At 39.3% G+C, this 20103-nt stretch overlaps 1 protein-coding gene across 1 annotated transcript in view; it reads right to left on the bottom strand.

The window, feature by feature from the left end:
• The window catches only part of LOC126854390 (cell adhesion molecule Dscam2-like), a 114163-nt gene that overhangs the window by 54420 nt on the left and 39640 nt on the right, over window positions 1–20103 (bottom strand). The window contains 1 exon segment of the mRNA XM_050601037.1: window positions 18594–18751. Coding sequence (XP_050456994.1) covers window positions 18594–18751 — 158 coding nt within the window.

The following is a 20103-nucleotide window of genomic DNA, read 5'->3' on the forward strand; positions in this document are numbered from 1 at the left end:
TCTACTTTTCTTTTTATATACGCATTATTTCTAATTTATTTTTTTTTAAACCTATAGTATTTTTTTAAGTAACCCTTATATACGAGCACACATTTTATTACATTTAGCCACTCACGCAAACTTCTACGTTTTCGATGAATAATGCAAAAAGTATTCCCGAATCACTTCCGAAGCTTTCAATCTGATCCTTCGCGATTTCGAAAAGTCAGCGCAAATAATGACGACGTGGGTAAAATAGCTAGCGTCGCTGACTAATTGCCGAAGAAAAGGGAGGGTTGAGAAGGTAAAGCCCTTAGTGGAGTCGCGGCGTACAAAGAGCGAAAAAACCGTCGAACGGAGCAGTTTTCGCACCGAAATCAACGGCTCATTCAGCAATGTGCGCGATTCTTTCCTCCGTGCAGGGTAATGAAAGGAAGAAGGATGGAAAAGTTAAGACTGGGATTCCCACGCTGGAACATAGCTGTTAGGGAGGGTACAAAACGCGCCGAGAGGGGAAGAACAGAGAGAATAGATGGTTGGATATACACGGATCGGAATGGATATATAAAGAGGGGAAAATGAGGAATCCTGTCTGTGGTTTGTCCGACAATGCACAAACCGGCTTTCTCATATCACTGTATTGTTTCCATTGTTCCAGCGACCCGCACGGAGGGATTGTTAGTCATTACGGGAGTGGAGAAGTCGGAGAAGATTCAGAAAGAGAAGGATAGGTTTATCCACTTCTCGTCCTAGCAGCGGATCATCATCGCACGAACCCTCCTTCTGTCCGTCGTTAAACATCATCCTGCAACTCTCGCGGGCATAGCTCGCAAAATTCCAGCGGGATTTCTCTCTCTCTCTCTCTCATTTTCGCGCAAATACATGTCATCAAAAATATCGAAAGAATCGCGGGAACGAAAGAGATTTTAAATTTTGCTTCATATCTGCGCAAAAAATTTATGTCATTACGAAAGAAATGGAAAAAAAAAACTTTTTTACAAAGAGAATTCATATTTTTCTTATCAATTCGTCAATTATTTTTTTAAGTGGCCGTTTACATCCGTATATTATTAATGCAAGGATAATTCGCGATTTTATATCGCGATCGGATTACGTGGCTCACATGACATGCAATTGGCTGATAAATCGGCAGTGTGCATGAATGTTGCTCTAAAGGAATTTCATTTCGCGAATAGAATTACTGAAATGTAAAACGAATAAAATGTATAAAATGGATAATACTAAACGGATCACATATAGTACATTCCTATAACATAACGAATCGTAGTCCTGAAAATACGTGAAATTGCACGCGGATGCTTTTCTAGTGACAATCAGAAATTGCACAGTATGATTACTATCTTTCGATCAATTAAAGTTAAAATAATTGCTTCGTAATAATAACGAATTTGATTGAAAAATCGATATTCTATATCGACAATCATATATATGACGCTATTAGAAAAAAAAACAACAAATAAATAATAAAATAAAATACAATTCGATAAAATGAAAAATCCTATTAAAAATCCTAAAAATAATAACGGTGAACTTGAGAAAAAAATCGATGGATTCTAAAACCAGTAATCCTATAATTGTAAACTTGATTTTGTATTCTCGATGTTACGCGAGATATAAATCTACATAATCCCCTCGTAACAATCTTTAAATCTGATCTACACATCCTGTCTATGTAATGGATTATTAATCAAAAGTCCTCCATCCAAAATACTCTACCGCGCCGATTCTCTCGTAGCCTTTAAACTTGCAATTTCTGCACATTTCTCTAATTTCGATACATTGACGGCTAATTTGGAAAATCGTAATATCATTAAATCAAAATTTTAAGCTGAAAAATTGTATCAATGATTTCGGGAAGCACCCCATAATTTTATTGTTATTCGCAAGATGTATTAGCACGATTGCAAAATTATCTTTGTTACTTAGTAAGGCGCGCATTTGGTCGCGTTAATTACCTGCGTTAGCAGCGCTTGTCCGTTTAATTGGGCCCGAGTATCTACGATCAACCGCGCGTTAATTATTTCGTATTATAGAACAGCTAATCTCTACGATTAGAGCGAACCATTATATCTTGTCTCGGCAATCTGATTTCTAGTTGGCCAGTTTATCGGCGACGTTTTCGCGCGATCCGACGGGGTGGAAGATTAATGTACGTAAGCCTCTCTTCCTCGACACTTTAGTTAAAATATAAATGCACTCCACCAAATTGATCCGTAAATGGTGGAAGGTGATGCGGTAAACCCGACGGCACACACCCCGGGTACGCGTTAACTACTGAACTTGGCGCGATAAAGCTTCGCCATTAAATTTCGGCAGCGCGTTCCGCGTTATCGTCCGGAAATTTATTCGCGTTACCACATCAGAGATTAGCTAGTCCGGCGATAACGCGGACGTGTACCGGTAGGCTAAACAATATTAACATGCTCGCGAATCGTTCGTGATTTTCGCTAAAATTCGACCGAAATCGACAACCGTTTAGCGTAGGTATAGATAGATAGACAGCTCGCAAAAACTGCCTATAGCAAAATTATATTTACAATTCCATTACGTCAAATATGTATCTACAAATAAGCGGAAAAATTACAACAGAAGTAACGATTCTAATTGTCCGGTATTTGCCGCTCCGATCTCGCTGTACATCATTCCTGGATTTTATGACGTTATTATAAATTTTTTTTTTCGCCTACGGCATCACAAGACACTTTTTTTCAGTTTCAGGACGGATATATTTTTCGGTCGGAAATTCGCTAATTCTGCGAGATATGCGGTTTTTGTTTCGCCACGCGACTCTCCCATGTGGCCTGCGGCTTATAACGAGCGTGAAAGCTGCCTTAAAACGAACGTAAATAGCGTCATTATTCGCTCCCACTGAGCCGCGTTATTACGTTAAACGCGCTCGCGTATATTTGCAGCGTAAAGAAAATAATTATATTGTGATATACATTAACGTTGGTTAAATACATCGTGCATGTATGTGTGGTCTTATGACCTCTCTATTATATATTACAAGATTCTGCGCACAAATCTCTCTTTCACAAATTTTTATATTTAAATTACATAAAACATAAATACCTCAAACGGGTTAAAGCGTGTATATGTACAATATTTTACGACTATTTCTGTGTGTGAAATGCGATCACTGACTACAAGTTAAAAATTTGAACTATATTTATCCGCGGTAAAAAATATTTTTTTAAAGTTATTTATTATTTAAATTTTTTTTTTATTAAATACGCTACGCTTTAGAACAAATAAACCAGCTTTATGTATCCTGATTATCCGTATCAAACAGTTTCAATTACAGTTGAGTAAAATTGTCATCATATTTTTGCGCACGCGGTATATCGATCGAAAATATAATACATATAATGAAACGAAAGCGGACTGTGCACTCACAGCGAATTTAATTGTCGTCGCGAGTCGGGTCGGCCGAGTCACGTTTTACGCACGAAAGCAGGCACTTCCTCTCTTTGCGCATTGTCAAAGGTCAATACCTAAAATTGCTGCGCTTTCGGGTTCGATGCTTTTCATGCATGCTTGTTTTATATCCGCCACGTACAATTTTCTATCCGCCACGTACATTCGTGCGCCCAGAGTTAAGCGATGTTTTGGGTGGTCAGCGGTAAACAAAAAAAAGAACAAGCGCACATATTAAAGCTGCTCGGTACTGTACCATAAAAAAAAAAGATATGTTCGCAAGCCGATTTTTTTCAGCTACTTGCCTTACGGCCAATTTCGCTGATCGTGACGACAACTTGCGAAAGGATTTGAGAAAATTATTGTTACCATTTACGGTTTAGACGCAATGGGACGAATTCGTAATCCGTATTTCACTACATATACGCGTCAGTACAATGCGATACGCACGCATCATCTGTTCGAGAATCGGCAGAATAGTTGATTTCCTCTCGACTCGTAGATGGCTCGGTAACCCGAGACCATAAATCGGTGATACTTTACGACAGAGACCACCAACTTACTAAACTGCCGCGGAAAGAAACTGCTCGGGATCGTAAAGTCCGGCCATTTTAAGGAAGATTTAATCTAAGGCTTTAGTGTGGGGGAAGAGATTTTATCCGAAGCTACTCTGTGCTGTTTCGTAGCCAGAAAAAGAATCTTTTTTTTTTCCTGTATAAAACATACGCATGCGGTATCTCTCGTTTTAACAGGATATCAATTTCTTTGTAATTTCTATGTAAATTTAATACGGGCAAAAAACGTGAATCGAGATTCGAGAAGTTGTCTCAACTTCGAAGGAATCCTTCTCGAGGAATTGACAATGCAAACTTGGGGCACGCGCGTCAAGATTTACTCGATGTCCGTATCACTATCCAAGAGCTTTCATTATTATTCCAACGCCGAGCTTCAAGGATCGTGAGAGAGAGAGAGAGAGAGAGAGAGGGAGAGAGCATTCGCGAAATAGGTTCTCTCACAGAGACGGGATCTTTGAACAATGAATTAATCCATAGTCTACGAGCGCAGACTTACATAGAGTAAGTTCATACAATCACAGACAGAATCGCGGCAAGAAGCCATGTTAATCTCGCGCGCTTGACAGTCACGATTTTGCTTTTGCTCTCCCTCTCTCTCTCTCTCTCTCTCTCTCTATCTCTCTTTGTCTTTCTCTCTATTTGCGAGTAGTACCAAATTCTCGAAATTCCTCTGAAATGTACTCTCTTGAGAGGGAAAGAGAAAAAGAGAGAGAGAGTTATTCCAACAATTTCAGACTATTTTGATATCTACTGATCGAAGCGAATTTTCGTGTTTTTATCCTGTATGCGCACTTTCAACATTCCCCCCGTGCGGAAAACAGCCAATTTTATCGAGAATTTGTTTCGTTTAACATCCATCCAGGGGTAGCTGTCGGGCTGTATAAAACATCGCGCATTTTACCGTAATGTTGACAGATTTGTCAGAAACGTCTCTTTCGCGAGCTCGTTCAAGAACGCGATCGAGAAAGTCTCGATATATTGTTCGAATGATCTCGAGTATCTCTCTCTGCTTTAATGATGATTTAATCCCGAGGCTTATAAATATCTTCTTGGGGATAGTTGGGGGTTCGAATTAGAACCGCAGTGCGGTTAACGCCATGCGAGTAGATCCGTGGAAACGCGTATACATAAAGCGAAGTCAGCCAACCAGGCAGCCAGGTAGCAACGGCGGAAGCTGCGAGAGAGAAACAGAGAGAGAGAGAGAGAGAGAGAGAGAGAGAGAGAAACGGTGGAAGCAAGATAGAAAGAGAACCGGCGCACTAACAGGACACACCGGTACAAAGACCGAAATGCAAATACGTATTCTGTGTACTTAGGAAGCGGTAGCTCCAGTGAGCCTCATGCATAGAGATTGTACGTTGTCCGTGTAAAATCGACCCACGTCCATGCCGGCCTCTTTGCCCAACCATTCTCTCTGTCTCACTCTTGCTCCCTCTCTCTTACTTCCCTCTTTCTCTCCCCTTTTCTCTCTCTCTCTCTCTCTTCTCTATACTCTTCGCTCTGTTAATGTACACTCGCTCGGTGGATTTGCCAAATTACTACCCTTTCTTATCCGATCTTTGAATGAGACTGCTAGCGATATTTCGTCTCCGACTGCATGGAGTTAACCAGGATCTGTCTCGCAAAAAAAAATACTATGTATGGTGAATTTTTCTCGATCGTCGGGGAACATACACGCATCAAATCCGGATGTTATCGAGCCTTTGCGCAAATCAAAATCAACTTTACCGCGAGTATTTTGTTTGTGGAGCGTGTCGTCGCACAAACAAGACAACCGACCTGCATCAGATAGATATCAAATGGATTAATTCATCGCCAACGATAAAGAATCTGTCGTTTAAAATTTAAATTTAATTGCCCGTTACCACTTTCATCGCGCGGGATGCACGGGCGCGATTAAGTACCACTCATATTTCTCATGAATAATTCAAGAATCATATTACTAACGGTAGCGTATCGAAGACGGTTAAGGCACTACCGCCGACTAGTATCGTTGGTGCGATGTATTCGTGTTAGATAATAAACGTAATCACAAAAGTTTGCATGCTATTTGCAAGCCGGCTGCATCGCGTTATCGCGAGATACAAAAGTTTCAACAGTGATGAGCTAATCGTATATAAAGCGATGTGAATTCTTTCTCTCTCTTTACTCTCTATATTATCTCGCATATTTTATATAAAATATTTAAAAAATTTTATTTAAAAAAATAGATAAATAAAAAACTATATAAACACACATATCATAATGGTGAAAATTATTTTTTTAATTGTGTATGTGCCGATAACTGTTACGATAAAATCTTTGCGAGCGTTACATTAAACACGCATATACTTCGCGTACCATTTATACGATTGCAGTATCCGTTTGTTCAATAAAACGCGGAGTTTACGAGACGATGAATAACACACACACACACACACACACACACGCATACACTAACGCGACGCCGGATGCTTGTTACACGACGAGAAAGAAATATTGCACGGAATAATTTGAAATACCGAGTTTGTTGACGTTCAATTACCTCTTAAAGTTTGTAAAAGAGTATAAGCGAAACGTAGGGAAATAGAGGAAGATAAAGCCGCGCGAGAAGAGGCGGCATCGCATCCGTGCGCCTTTTGCATGCTTTTATCTCGTTTACGCATCTGCTACCGGGGGTTGCTTAAGCCGAAGCGCCGCCGTAACGATTCTTGTCTATCATGATACTCCCCTTTTACGATGTGAATGTCCATTTACCGTGGCCAGAAACGGAAAATCTCATCTCATTCTTCGTGCCTATCTTTCCATTTAAATACTTTCTTTTTGATCTCATCGCTCGCCGCAAATGACCGGCTAAATCCTTCTTAATTGAAAAATTATATTAATGAGTAAATGAATGAGTAATTTCTTCCCTTAATTATATTTGCTCTCTAATAATTGAGGATGCTTGCTAGTGTACGTATGTGTAAGTAGAAACGGGCTGTACTGGTCAGACTATACACGCTCGCCCAAGAATCAAAATTCAAATCGATCCAATCAGTCGATCCAATAGTAGCCTCACTTTGAGTCAATAATTGAAACTCATAAACAAGAATCTAATTGTTTTTTCATAAAATAGATTAAATGAAATTAGATCATAATTATTAAATTATAACAGTTTCATATATTGTAGTTATACATATAAATCTTCAAAATAAATAGATTTTTAATATATTCTTATGAGATACATTCAAACACACACACATATATATATATTAAACTAATAAATAAATAGACAAAAAAATGCAGAGTATTAATTTAATAATATGCAATTAAATGATTGTTTTCTTTTTATGCATATTCGCTAGCTAAAGATTTAAAGAGATAACTTTATAAATAACTTTTTAATGAAAATATAGATGCGGATTTTATTACTGCTTTAATAAAATCATCTTGTTAAATATGTCGGAATATTCTCTAGAGATGGCCCTGAACAAAAGTATTGTGAAAGCGTCGAGTATTACAAAGCTGCGTATACAGAGAAGAAAATTACGTTCCATGTTTTCCGGTACTATTAGAGCAAACATTCTACAAGTCCATTTCTTTCAGACACGTTCGATTACTGTAGACAATTTTTCGCGAGTAGAGAAAGCTCTACGATGAAAAGTCGTTTTTTGCAAAAGCTAACACGTGAATTATTAGAATTCCGCTGACAATTGTAAAAACGTCTAAAATATATATGAAAATTGTCAAGCACGAAGAATTTCTTTTCGTCTATACGAAGGAGTTCTTTTCGTCTACTAAGAAAAAGCTGTGAATTCTGTGATTTCTATGAATAATACTAAATATATGTAAAGCTCTAGTTCAGCTAAAATAGTTAAATGTAAAATATAAAAGTATAAATATAAAATATAAAAGCAATTAAAAATCGTATAATAGTACAATACATATATTAAATATATTACTTTATATATATAATATGTATTTTAATTATAAATATTAGATATTAAAATTACTGGATCTATTATGTATATAATTCGATAATTTTATGTAAAATGACGGCAATGAATATTTGAATTTTTTGTCATGTCATAATCCTTGCGGAAGCGCACTGATAAACGCCACAGCAACTGTCAACCACTGCTATTAACATTTTGCGCGAGATTTTTCGGCGACAGGCTGCCAGGACGTGTTTCGCATGACAGTGATTTGCTTTGTGGTTCACGTCAAATGAATTTGTGGTACCCGTTGCCGCAGGCGTGTGCGGTTTCATATAATTACGCACTTAATTGCTTATATTGCGAGGACTCGCTGATGACGGAACCATCATCTCTAACCGCGTGTGTATGTATTAGTCGCATTGCCATTCGCAAATTCGTGCCAACAAATACGCTCTCATATACTCTGTTACAGCAAGTATGCATTGCATTATGGCTTTATTTGTGAAGACAACAAGATATGTAATTACGTTTAATTGTTCATTGTCGAATTAACCGAATATTGCCTATAATCTCTCTCTCTCTCTCTCTCTCTCTTGCTCGTCGAATTTTGGTAAAATTTTATAAATACATATAGTTTAATCATGCAATCGTATTTTCGTTGAAACTTTCTCTTATTTACAAAATCTTTATGTAATTTGTTAAATTTTACGTAAATATAACATACGCGTGCAAGAACTTGGTAATAAATCACTGCGGGGGCGGCTATCACCAGGTGCAATTACAATCGGCACGATTATAGCCATTGTATTGTTCTCGCCACGCAACGCTGATCATTCGCGAATGATGCGTGGCATATATTTCAGGCGGACCATTATCGTTTCGCATTATACGACGTCACCGTTTCAAAAATCCGCGTTTACGAGAATATCGACAAAATAGTCGACAAGAAAATACCTCATTTGCGCGAGACATCAAGCTCGACAGTAAGAGAAAAAAAAAAAAGAAGAAATCGAGAAAATAAAGACAAATCTAAAGACGTAAGATGTAAAAACGTAGAAAAGACGGTCGAGAATTTGTTCGTTCATTCAGCGAAACGCAATTTCGATTCCCTGAAAGCTCTCGCGCTCACTCGGAGCTTTTGCAGAGGAAGAAGTCTACGTAACGTGGATAGTGACTAAAGTTTCTCGAAGAGTCTTACGTGGCAGCCGACAGGTGGATAGAGGCTTCTTTTCTGGCATACCAATTACGAGGGTGGAACAAGTAATTGTTTGTCCGTACCTTACACCGGAGCGTGAAGGGTAGACCAATACCCGCGGACGCGGTAGTCGACATCGACGTAGATAGGTAGGGTAGATAGGTAGTGGTGGTGACGTTGCCGATGGTGGTCGTAGCGAAGAGGTAGTTAGGTCGGGAATAGTGGTGCAGCAGTAAGGTTGATTGTGGAGGGCGAAGAGAAGAGCGGGAGAACGGGAGGGAAAAGGATGGAGAGAGAGAGAGAGAGAGAGAGAGAGAGAGAGAGAGAGAGAGAGAGTGCGAGGGTGCGACGAGGATTGCACGTCGAGGGTTGAACGACAGAGTCGAGCGCGCGTCGGTGTCGGCGAAACAGAGACGGAGTATCCCCGTTCCTTCGTCCTTCTCTTTCTCCCCCTTGCCGCTCTCAACTAATGAGACCGCGCGGTTACATCAGAGGCCAGGGACAAATTGAAACGTACGAGCCTAGAGAGGCCACGGAACAGAGAGAGCGACCTCCTAATGCGTGACTATGGAACCTCACACCACTGACATCCGCAGCCCGTTAACACCGTTTCTACTGTCGTGCTATACCGTCGTGCGGAACCGGCAATTCTTGAATTTTACTTCATTACCCACGAAGATTTACGGGCGAGAAAAATATAGACTCGACGTTGACGTCGATGTGCGGTAATCTCGGTGGAAATTACGCAATGTCGAAAATTAACTCGCGCTCGACGTTATAAAGTTACTCTGAAGTAATAACAGAGAAAGAGAGCGCTACGTGAGAGCTATTAGTTAATAATGATTTCCCGCATTACTTTTTTTTTTTTTTGTTCTATCATTTATTAGATAATCCCACAATATTCCCTCGCCCGTATTTTTTCAGAGAGAATAAACTATTGACGTAATTTACTCAGCTTGAAATAGCCACCATTTTTACGATCGACGTTCCTTTCTGCGAGTGATGCGATACGTGGGTTACTTTGGCGCCTGGTTCTTAAAGAGAGCCGCGATATATAAAGGCCGTAAACACGATACTCTTAACGTTCCTGCCGATAGGACACTACAGGGACTTCTTCGAGCGTCGAGTAATTATCTTCGTACGTGCGCAGTGTTACTTACTTCGTCAGTCGGATCTTATTAATTTTACGAATCAAGATATATAGAATACGCCAACTATAAAGTTCGATTATATCAATGACGAGAGAAATACCGCAACAGTGCGATATTATACTTTAGCTAAAGACTCGGAAGCTGTTACATTGGCAATAAAGCAGTCAGAGACTGGCTTAAGCAGCGTGGCAGATTACGGCAACGGCAAGTACGACGGTACGGCAATAGTGGTGGTAGTGATGATAGTGATAGCAGAACTATAGTGTAGTAGATCCAGCTGATGTCGGCGTATGTGTGTTTGGAAACGCGCGCACGAGACCGAGGGAGCGAATAGACACTGTCGACGAGGGCAGGGGAAGGAGAAACGAGAATGGATGCGGCAGCAGTCTAGCATGCAAAATGCTGCGTCGACGTTATCACACCGCTAGAGATTAAGGGGCTGACGCGGTGGATATCGGGCGGCGGCGACGGCGGCGGCGCTGTTCCTCGATGTTCCTATTCTTCGTAAACTCTGCTGAGTTTTACTTGGCAGACATCCCGTCCTCATTGTTCTCCTCTCCTTTCGTCCCTTCGTTATCCTCCGCCCTTCTATTCTCCGCGTCTCTTCCACTTCTCCTCGCGACCTTCGCCTTCTTCTTACACGACACGAATGGTCGTCTTCGCGTCGCCGCTGATATTTTTGCCAGCCGGCGAAATACCTCGGCATTAAATTGTTAACCGCCGGGGATAATCAATCTTATGTTCGGCCACACGTTTTACGTACGTAATTCACGTCCATGCCGGCAGTCGCCTTTCTTTCTCCTTTCGTCTTATGTACTTCTCGATATGTCACGTTTAATTCTGATTGTCAGATACTCGATACTAACGACGATATCTGTCATGTCTTCCTTTCTTATCGCTCCGCTAAACCATTGCACGTTCGACCATCGAGTGCCCTACAATTTTTATTTCTTTCCGTTCATCACCTCGGAGAATATCGAAGCTGAGAGCCGAATTCCCTTCTCTTGAAAGAGATCTCTACTTCAAGAGCTTTAATACCGATTTGGCGATTCACATATTATATTTCTCCTTCTCTTTTCTTTCTCCCTTCGTCCTATTTTAGTGCGTTAAATTTCCTATATATTTCGTTTAGCTTCGCGAAATTTCAGTTGGCAGGTATCCAACCAGCTACCTCCAGCGTCGTTATTGTTCGCCATCTTTCCGTCACGTTTTATTACTGCCTGGTAGGATACTATCGTCACTATATACCGCTGCTATCAGACCCGCCACCCGGGTCTTTCTTATTTTCCTTCTCGTCATTTCGTACTTCGTTCAGGTTATTCCCTCGGGCGCAACGTCTTTTAACAAAGCTGCGCCGTCGTACAGACGTAGCTGCCGCGCGATACACGTTAAGCCGTTCAAACTGAAATTTATTTACGCAACCGCTCTCGTAATGCGCGAGCGTAGCTCCGCTGCTTTCTTCGTCTTTCTGTAGACATATAATTCTCAATCCTCATTTGCGCTTCAAGTTTATTTCATCAATCTTTGAATGTAGCTTGTGCGAAATGAATCTACGTCTTTTTCCTACTCTGTATGACATTACGTTAAGCAGCTTAATGTTATGTATTTTTTTTTGTCTATCTTATTTTATTATTTCAAAACAGAATATATGTGTGAAATAATAGATACATTAATTTCCCGCTATATCATTTATCGAAATATATAATTACAATCAAATATAACATTGCATTATTCATTGTAATCGATCTAATTTGTTTAATGTATTTGTATGCGGGTAACTTTGTTAAATAAACAATCTATAATTCACAAAATTCAAAACAGAATTCTATTTATGTAATTCTACGTACGCCATATATATCTTTATATAAATATGTGTATCCCGATATATATTTTATATATGTGAATTATTTCCTCAAATATATTACATGACACGTAATTATAAATAAAATTTTTTTGCCAAATTATAGAGATCGTCTCTCAAAAAGTTTAAATGTAAATAAAAAATATAATATGAATAAATAATTTCTATTAAAATTTCTAATAAAATTTTAATTAATCTTAAATATGTTCATTAAACTATATATGTACAAATAAGAAGGAATTTGTATTATTTTTTTATACTTAAATTTATTTGTAGCTATCGGTAGCTACTTTCCATTTCATAAATTTTGACACGCCTTTAATCGACTTGAATTTGATTAACATATTATCGCGTATTAATGAAATAGATGATCGCGATTGTTGCGGGGAGAATTATGCAAAGTTTCGTCTCGCGCGCGCATCGGTCTGACTACATCATCGACTCAGCTACTGTAAAGACACTCATCAGAAATCGCGCGATATGCACGATGGTCACGTAGGGAATTGAACGTTCCGGGGCAACATTCTCGAAAGAACCAGAGAACGATTCAGCAGAAACGTCGGAAAATTTTCGCTCGCGCTTGCAGAAAACATGAAGCTAAACGAAAGCGCGGATAAATATCGAAATATCTCGCGCGTTCAAAACACACACCCTCTTTAATCATCTGCACGATTAAACAACTATTTTGCGCGGTACGTTGCTGGGCTAAATTTTATTGACTTAACGCTGAATCTCAAACTCTGCATCGCAATTATAAATTGTAAATATTCCGCGTACTTTTAAAATAAAAAAAAAAAAATACACGCGCATCGAGATCTGGTGAAAAATTTCCTTAGGATATATAGCCGGAGGCTAACATTCCGCGGAAACGAAGCGTTTAATCTCGACCGGTCGACGAACCGTCTCGACGAGAACTCATTGGGAAACCATGAAGCGAGCGCAGCGCGAAACCACCCGCAAAGACGTCTACATCATGGGAAGACAGTACCGTAGAAAAAACACGGCAATCCAGTGCGCTCGAGCTTACAACACAAGAAAGATGTCTTTTACTTTTTTTTCTTTGCTTTGACGTGTGCTCCTCATTTATTCTCATAGTGCAGCGACGGGCGGCGAGAGGGAAATAACGGGAAAAAGAGAGAAGATCAAACCAGCGCGCGCGGCAAGAAGAAGGATGCTGAGGGAAGAAATAAAGGCGGAATATGAGAGAATAGAAGGAGGGGGCAGGGACAGGGGGAAGAGGGACGCGAGGAAAGAAAAGAGTAGAAGCGTAACGCCTTGGATGAGGTACGCCACTCGTTATAGGCCGCAGTGCACCGGCGAAAAGATGGAGAAACGAGAGGTTCTGCTGGAAACGAGCGTTGAAACGAGCAACGGGTCGAAGTCGCGATGGCGCGGACAGGGTGAGAGTGGAAAGGGGAAAGGGGGAAGGAGGGTTGGATGCAAAAGAATGAAACGGCGAGGCACTGCGGAGTGGTTTCAGCCGCGGTTGATAGGGTTGTATTGTGGTGGTATGTCGGCGGTGACCCGAAGTCGACGAGCGTTTGCAAGCTCCTCTATAAGTTCGCCGCTCCTTCTTCTCCGCTCATTCATTTTCTCTTCGCGTCTCCTCTCCCGGCCAGAGCTTTACCAAGCTCCTTCTTTATCTACCCTCCATCTACTCTCTCTACCCCGTTTTTATTCCGGAACTCTCGTGTCCCTCGCTATTCCTAAACTAAATACTGCCGATGACAGTAGAGCACTCCCAGCGATAGTAAGAAAAAGAAGTTGAAGACAGATATCTTTATATCGTAGCAACGCATACCATGACTTTACGTCTCTTCCTTTCTCTTGTTCTTTCATCTTACAATCTTTTCTTTTTTTTTTTTTTAATTCTCTGCCTAGTACGTATTAAAGTTTGCGATGCTCGTAGAAATACAAACATTTCTCAGAAATACAAGCAAATAAAATCTATAATATAAAAAATTATTCTATGCTTTTACTATCTATTAATCTTGTATAATATATCATATGCATTTATTTCTATTATGCATATGAAATTTTTTCGCGCACACAGCTAAATATTTTTTTCAATACAAATATTTAAAATGGAATTAAAAACTCGAAATCAAATGCTAAAAAGTTCACCGAACGCGAAATTTAATTAAACCGGCTGTCGATGCGAGGGTCTTCATCGCTTCGTGCGTTCTATTTTATTGAACGAGTTTAGTTTAAATCGAGGCAAACGAGAGTGGGGTACGAAGAATGACATCGGCTATAACTAGAATGACTATGGCATATATGGCGTACCCCAGCTTAACTCCAATGGCTCATAATTGCTTTCCGATTAGATACCGTCATGTTCCGATAGCGTTATTTTCAATTCCACGTTACGCTCCGCAGCATCACGCAGCGCGTATCGACAGCTATACCGAAAGCAAATTCAACAGGCGGCCATGTGCGCCGGTCTTTGTATACTTTTCCGATTAATCGGAAGAGAGAAATGAAACGGGACTGACCACGCGCAGCAACCGACTAATCCCCTCGACGTGACATGCGACGTTTTGGTTTCTTGAAAAACTGGCTTATGCGATCGACAAACCATCATTATTATTCATTGTCCTTAATTTTTAAATTAAATTATTCCGATCAAAAAAATACTAATATAGTAAATTAATTTTCAACATACACGTTCACTTTCTAAAAAGAGCTTTAAGGCTTACAAAATTGTTTTCTTCAAAATATTTTGCAACTTTGATTTTTTTACACGATGCAAAAAAAAATGCAGAAAATTTTTTGAGAATCTCGAACCTGTATGTGCGTTAATAAATCTTGAAACTGTGTTAATAATTATTAATAATTAATAATTTTTACATTTCTTCATCAATTATTATCCTTAATGATATTATAATTAATCATCTTCCATTTTTGTTATTACAAATAAAAAATTCGATAACATTTTTTTATTAGACAATTATTATGCTAGAGCAATGATTGTCGGATTAAAAAAAATGTCATCTGTTTAATAAAGGAATTTTTGGACAATTTTTTTCAATCCACGATGGAACGCGACTGGATGGAATCCATTGCGATTCAGAGATTTAAAATTATTGCGCCGTTACGAGCAGACGTTTACGGCATTCAATGTCTTGTCTTGCCGTTCGAGGGAAGCGATAAATTGACCCGTGTAAGCGAACGGTTTGGCGCATTCCATGTCATGGATCCATTGTGGTCCGAAGGATTACTCAGCGGTTGAATGGTCGAACGTTCGCAGACTACGCGTGTAGGGAATACACCATTAATTTACGCGTTCTAATTAAACACTGTGTCGAATTATCTTTCTTGTCAGCGAAATGATGAGATGAAGGTGGGGAGGATAAGAGGGAAGGGGGAAAGGGGAAGAAAGCCGACTGCACCTTTGTCGATATAGCTTATAATCTATTATCCGCGCAGGAGCTAATTTAATGTACGTTATGTAAAAGTTTCGCCAAGAAACTAAACGCAGCTTTCGAGCTTATTCACAGATTGGCGGATTAAACTTCGCCGGGGAATTCCTCGCGAAAAGATCCTTTGTATCACTTTGATATAATTTGAATCATGTATCTGCTCGCGATGAGAAGAGCGCAATCATTTTCGAAAAGATTTCTCAAACATCGAAATCCTATTATTTGCCTCTCCGCGGAGAAAGAACGTCGTAATTCCGAGTATGTCGAAGTCGGGTTTAAAAAGATAAGCTCTCGGAGGAATTGACCTCGAGACTTTTCGCGTTCGGATATCTCGAAAAAGATGAAAAAGGATAAAAGTGTACCTTGCAATATTTATTAAGTACGAGTCGGAAAAGTGAAGCGGTCGTAGATTATTAGCGAGTTTATACTCTACACAGCAAAAATTCTCCTCCCTCGCATATTCCACGTCGCTATTGAATAAACACTTTGATTTATGCGATATTGTGTTCCCGATAAGGATAAACCAGCGCATCAAAAAAGGAAAAGTGAATTATAGGAGATTGAACCATTTCAATGGGATGCAATCCGGGAGATTCTTTCGCATTCCTTATTACTTCCTCGGCTTCGTATCGATCCTAAACTTTTCCTCGTCGTCTCATTCTTATATTTCTTTCTATATTAAAAATTCTAATTTTTTTAAATGTCGATAAATAATAATAATAGATATTTCATGACTTTGATGAAACGACCTAGAAAAGTTTCGTGCTTTTATCGCGGAACGCGTGTATGATTTGCAAAATATTTGACAGAAACTGATCATTGCGAGGAATTTCGAAAATTCGGGATACCTATGTGCAACTCGCAGATGGAACATATAACTCGACAAGGAGCGCTTCCAGGATGTGTGTGTATATGTATGTATATATATATAATATATAAATTTAACGTGGCATAAATTTTCTGACGCAGTGCACTGCGCAAGATACGTTATATACACATAGGTATATGTATGCGTTGTACATGACAGTCTTTCCTTCCGTGTATATGTCTCTACCAAGAGATAAAAATTTCTCTTCTTTCTCTCCGCTTGAAAAATTGATATTGACAAAAAACGCGCGAGCAATCAACGATCGCGTAGTTTCTGAAATATTTTCAAATATTTAAGTTGGAGACGACAATTTACGAAAATACGCGCGCGTGAAATCGTTGGACACGCAATATTGCCACTAACATAATTGATTATTCGCTGCCTGCCAATGATTACCCCGGACTAAAGGCACTTGACCGATTAGTGCTATTAGACGCTACTCTCCATAGCTGATGCATTTCCGAAGTGCTCTTTACTCTCTCCCCCCTGCCAACTAACTTACCTCTTAATCGGATCGATGGTAAATTAGTCTTCATGGCAAAGACGCGCGAGGCAATCAGCATTATAGAAAAGACGATTAGCTCGCCAACAATGTTATTCCGCGTTAAATATTCACGGAAAAACACAAAACTAAATTACCGATACATGCGATATCGATGTATTTGTCACAAAACATTCAATTCTAACGTTATTCGGAACGCGATATTAAAATACATTCGCGCAAAAATTCTCGCAATTTTATTGAGTTAACATCGTTAGGAGCGCGAATTTCGCGATCAATGATGCGCGTAATAAGACATTTGATATTCTGACTCTGCAATCCCGACAACATTGAGTTTCAATAGCAGCGGGAAATGGCGGAAATAGATTTCGTTGCGGTATCCTTTTCCTCTCTCTCTCTCTCTCTCTCTCTCTCTCTCTCTCTCTTTTTGTCTTTCCGTCGATCTCGCGTTACATTGCAAGACGCGATTATCCCTGAACGCGAATATTGTCGTTTCCACTTTGTTAAACGACATTGCAACTCAGTTTACGCGTTCGCTAACACCGGCGGCTATCTTCCGCTTCGTAAGATCAATATCTGGTTCCATACAACAAGATATTTCTGGCAAAATTGAATTCCGCGGATGCCCCGCTGCATCGATTTCTATATGTATTTTGCGAAACTCTATCCGAGTAACAGTAAATTAACACGTATCGCAATTTTAACGTAAAAAAAAAGAGAACTGTGCGAGTTAATTGTTGTAGAAATATAATAACATAACAACATATATATATATATATATATATATATATATATATATATATACATACATACATACATACATACATACATACATACATACATACATACATACATACATACATACATACATACATACATATATATATATATATATATATATATATATATATATACACATATATTCAATATAGAAATGTACGAATTTTTTGTGTTAAATAAAATATTTTTGCTTATTTTTCAAAAATAATTGCATTGTGCATGGAGCCGATAAGTTACAAAGTTACGTATTATAAGAAACAATATGGCTTTGAATCGCGAGAAATTACTACGCTCTCTCTCTTTCTCTCTCTCTCGATCTATTTCTCTCTTTTGGTATCTATGTTTTATTAAATTGTAACTCCAGAATATATCTCATAAATTTACCGCGAATGACGAATCTCAGTAATTCAATGTTCTATGAATTTCAGTAATTCCGTGTGCTATGCAGCACATAGTTTCAACTCTCCAAATAATACAATTTCATTTTACATAACATAATAATAAGACATTATAATTTTATTGTTAGTTCTCAAAAATAATTGACTTGCTCATTCGTATAATTGAATTAATTCTATATTCTATAATTCTATAATTCTTATATTCTATAATTCTTACATGATTTTGATTCTTTCAAGAAAATTTTTTAAAAATATGTAAAAAAGAGATATTTTTTTATATATGAGAAAAAAAATGGAAAATCGATACAAAATATATTCTTTTTATTTATTTATATTTAAAAAAAATAAAAGGTTTCTAAAAAACTTTCACCTATGGTAAGATGTAAAATGTTTTCAGAACTCATCGTTTCAAAACTTTTGTTTTACTTTCCTAATAATTAGCTTATAATTTCAATAATAATATTACTGGGGATAGATTCGGAATTCGCGGATATTCATATCTATATGTAGTTAGGTGCGACTTACCGAAGGCGAGGACGAGGACGAGCGTGAATGGTGTCAGCGAGAGCACGAGACCACGATCCACGTGGTGGGCTGACCGAATCGAGTACGGCCGATGACTGGCAAACTGTCTTCTCCGCGGTTTTGCATCCATCCTTGCCGGTGACGTCGTCATCGAATTCCTTGGGAAATTCGTGAGAGATCAGTGTAAGCAGGTAGGTAAATGGATAAGGTAAGACAAGAGTAGATGGCAAGGTGAGACAGATCTACCACTCCCGTTTCATCGTCATCGATAAGACGATTCACCTGTCCGGCTTCCGGCTGTGTATCAATATAAACATAGGTGAGCGCGCAAAGTCGGACAAGTGCGAGTGGGGTAACGAGTGAGAGCCTCGAAAGGCCGGTTAAACGTGTGTGTGAGAGAGAGAGAGAGAGAGAGTGAGAAAGAAGGAGAGGGAGAGGGGAAGACGGGCAGGAGCGAGACGATGTACAACCGCGCACGCAACCCTTTGCCTCGAGCGTCGCAAACCCCACTCGGCACCCGCCGCGTCCAGCGCTTGGAGATAGACTAAACCGGGCTCCTTCGAGCTGCGCGCTAAGTTCACCTCGGCCCGCAACTCGACCTTCCTCGGACGCGCTCGACGCTATTCGGCCACCCTCGGTGCACGCTCGGTGTCGTTTTCCCTTCGCCCGCGCGAAGCTGCGGCCCATCTACTAACGACAAACGTATACCTCGACACGAAGACACGGATATAGGGAGAAATTGCACACGTAACCCTAATGCCCGTATCACGCTGCAATTTCGCCGGCTATTCGGCGGAAATGAAATATGAAGTTGGGGATTTATCCTAGTATCACAAGCGCGACACAATAGCGGAAAATCTGTAATAAGTTGCTATCAATTTTGTCTAAAATTTTTTCTGTTTCCCGTTAGAATAAAAATATACAATAAAAAGAAAAGTTTCTTATTTTATAGTATATATATATTGATAGTAATTTTTTATAAAAGTGTTTTTAAAAAGAACACGTAAATTTTTTTAAATAAGAAATAGGAGGAAACGCGCGATGTCTGATTAAAGATCGTTACGTTTCACTGAAATCTAATGCCTGACCGAGCAGCGTCAAAATTCACTGAAAACTCGAATGTATAATTTTAGCAAAATTCAAATACGCGATAAGCATGGATATAAAGCGCGAATTCCTAGAATATTTATCACATAAAATTTATATTTTACAAAGATAATTTTTTAATAAATATATCGACAGAAATAATTATCTCGCGCATATAATATTCGACGGGTGACCAAATAGCGTTACGCGCCAAGCACGAATAAAGAACACGATCTTCCCCAAGGGATGTAAAACGTAGTGATGTACAGTTACCTGATTGATTCGGTTTAAGCCGCCTCTTGCACGCGAGACCATCATCACGAACCTTATACAACGTCTCTTTCCACCGAGCTCTCCTCCCATGGCCCCCTGGTCCTCTCCTTCTCGCTCGCGAGCGTTACGTCCCACGGCAGCCTTCAGTGCG

Source organism: Cataglyphis hispanica, chromosome 14 (genome assembly GCF_021464435.1).
Source record: "Cataglyphis hispanica isolate Lineage 1 chromosome 14, ULB_Chis1_1.0, whole genome shotgun sequence".
NCBI classification, from domain to species: Eukaryota; Metazoa; Arthropoda; class Insecta; order Hymenoptera; family Formicidae; genus Cataglyphis; species Cataglyphis hispanica.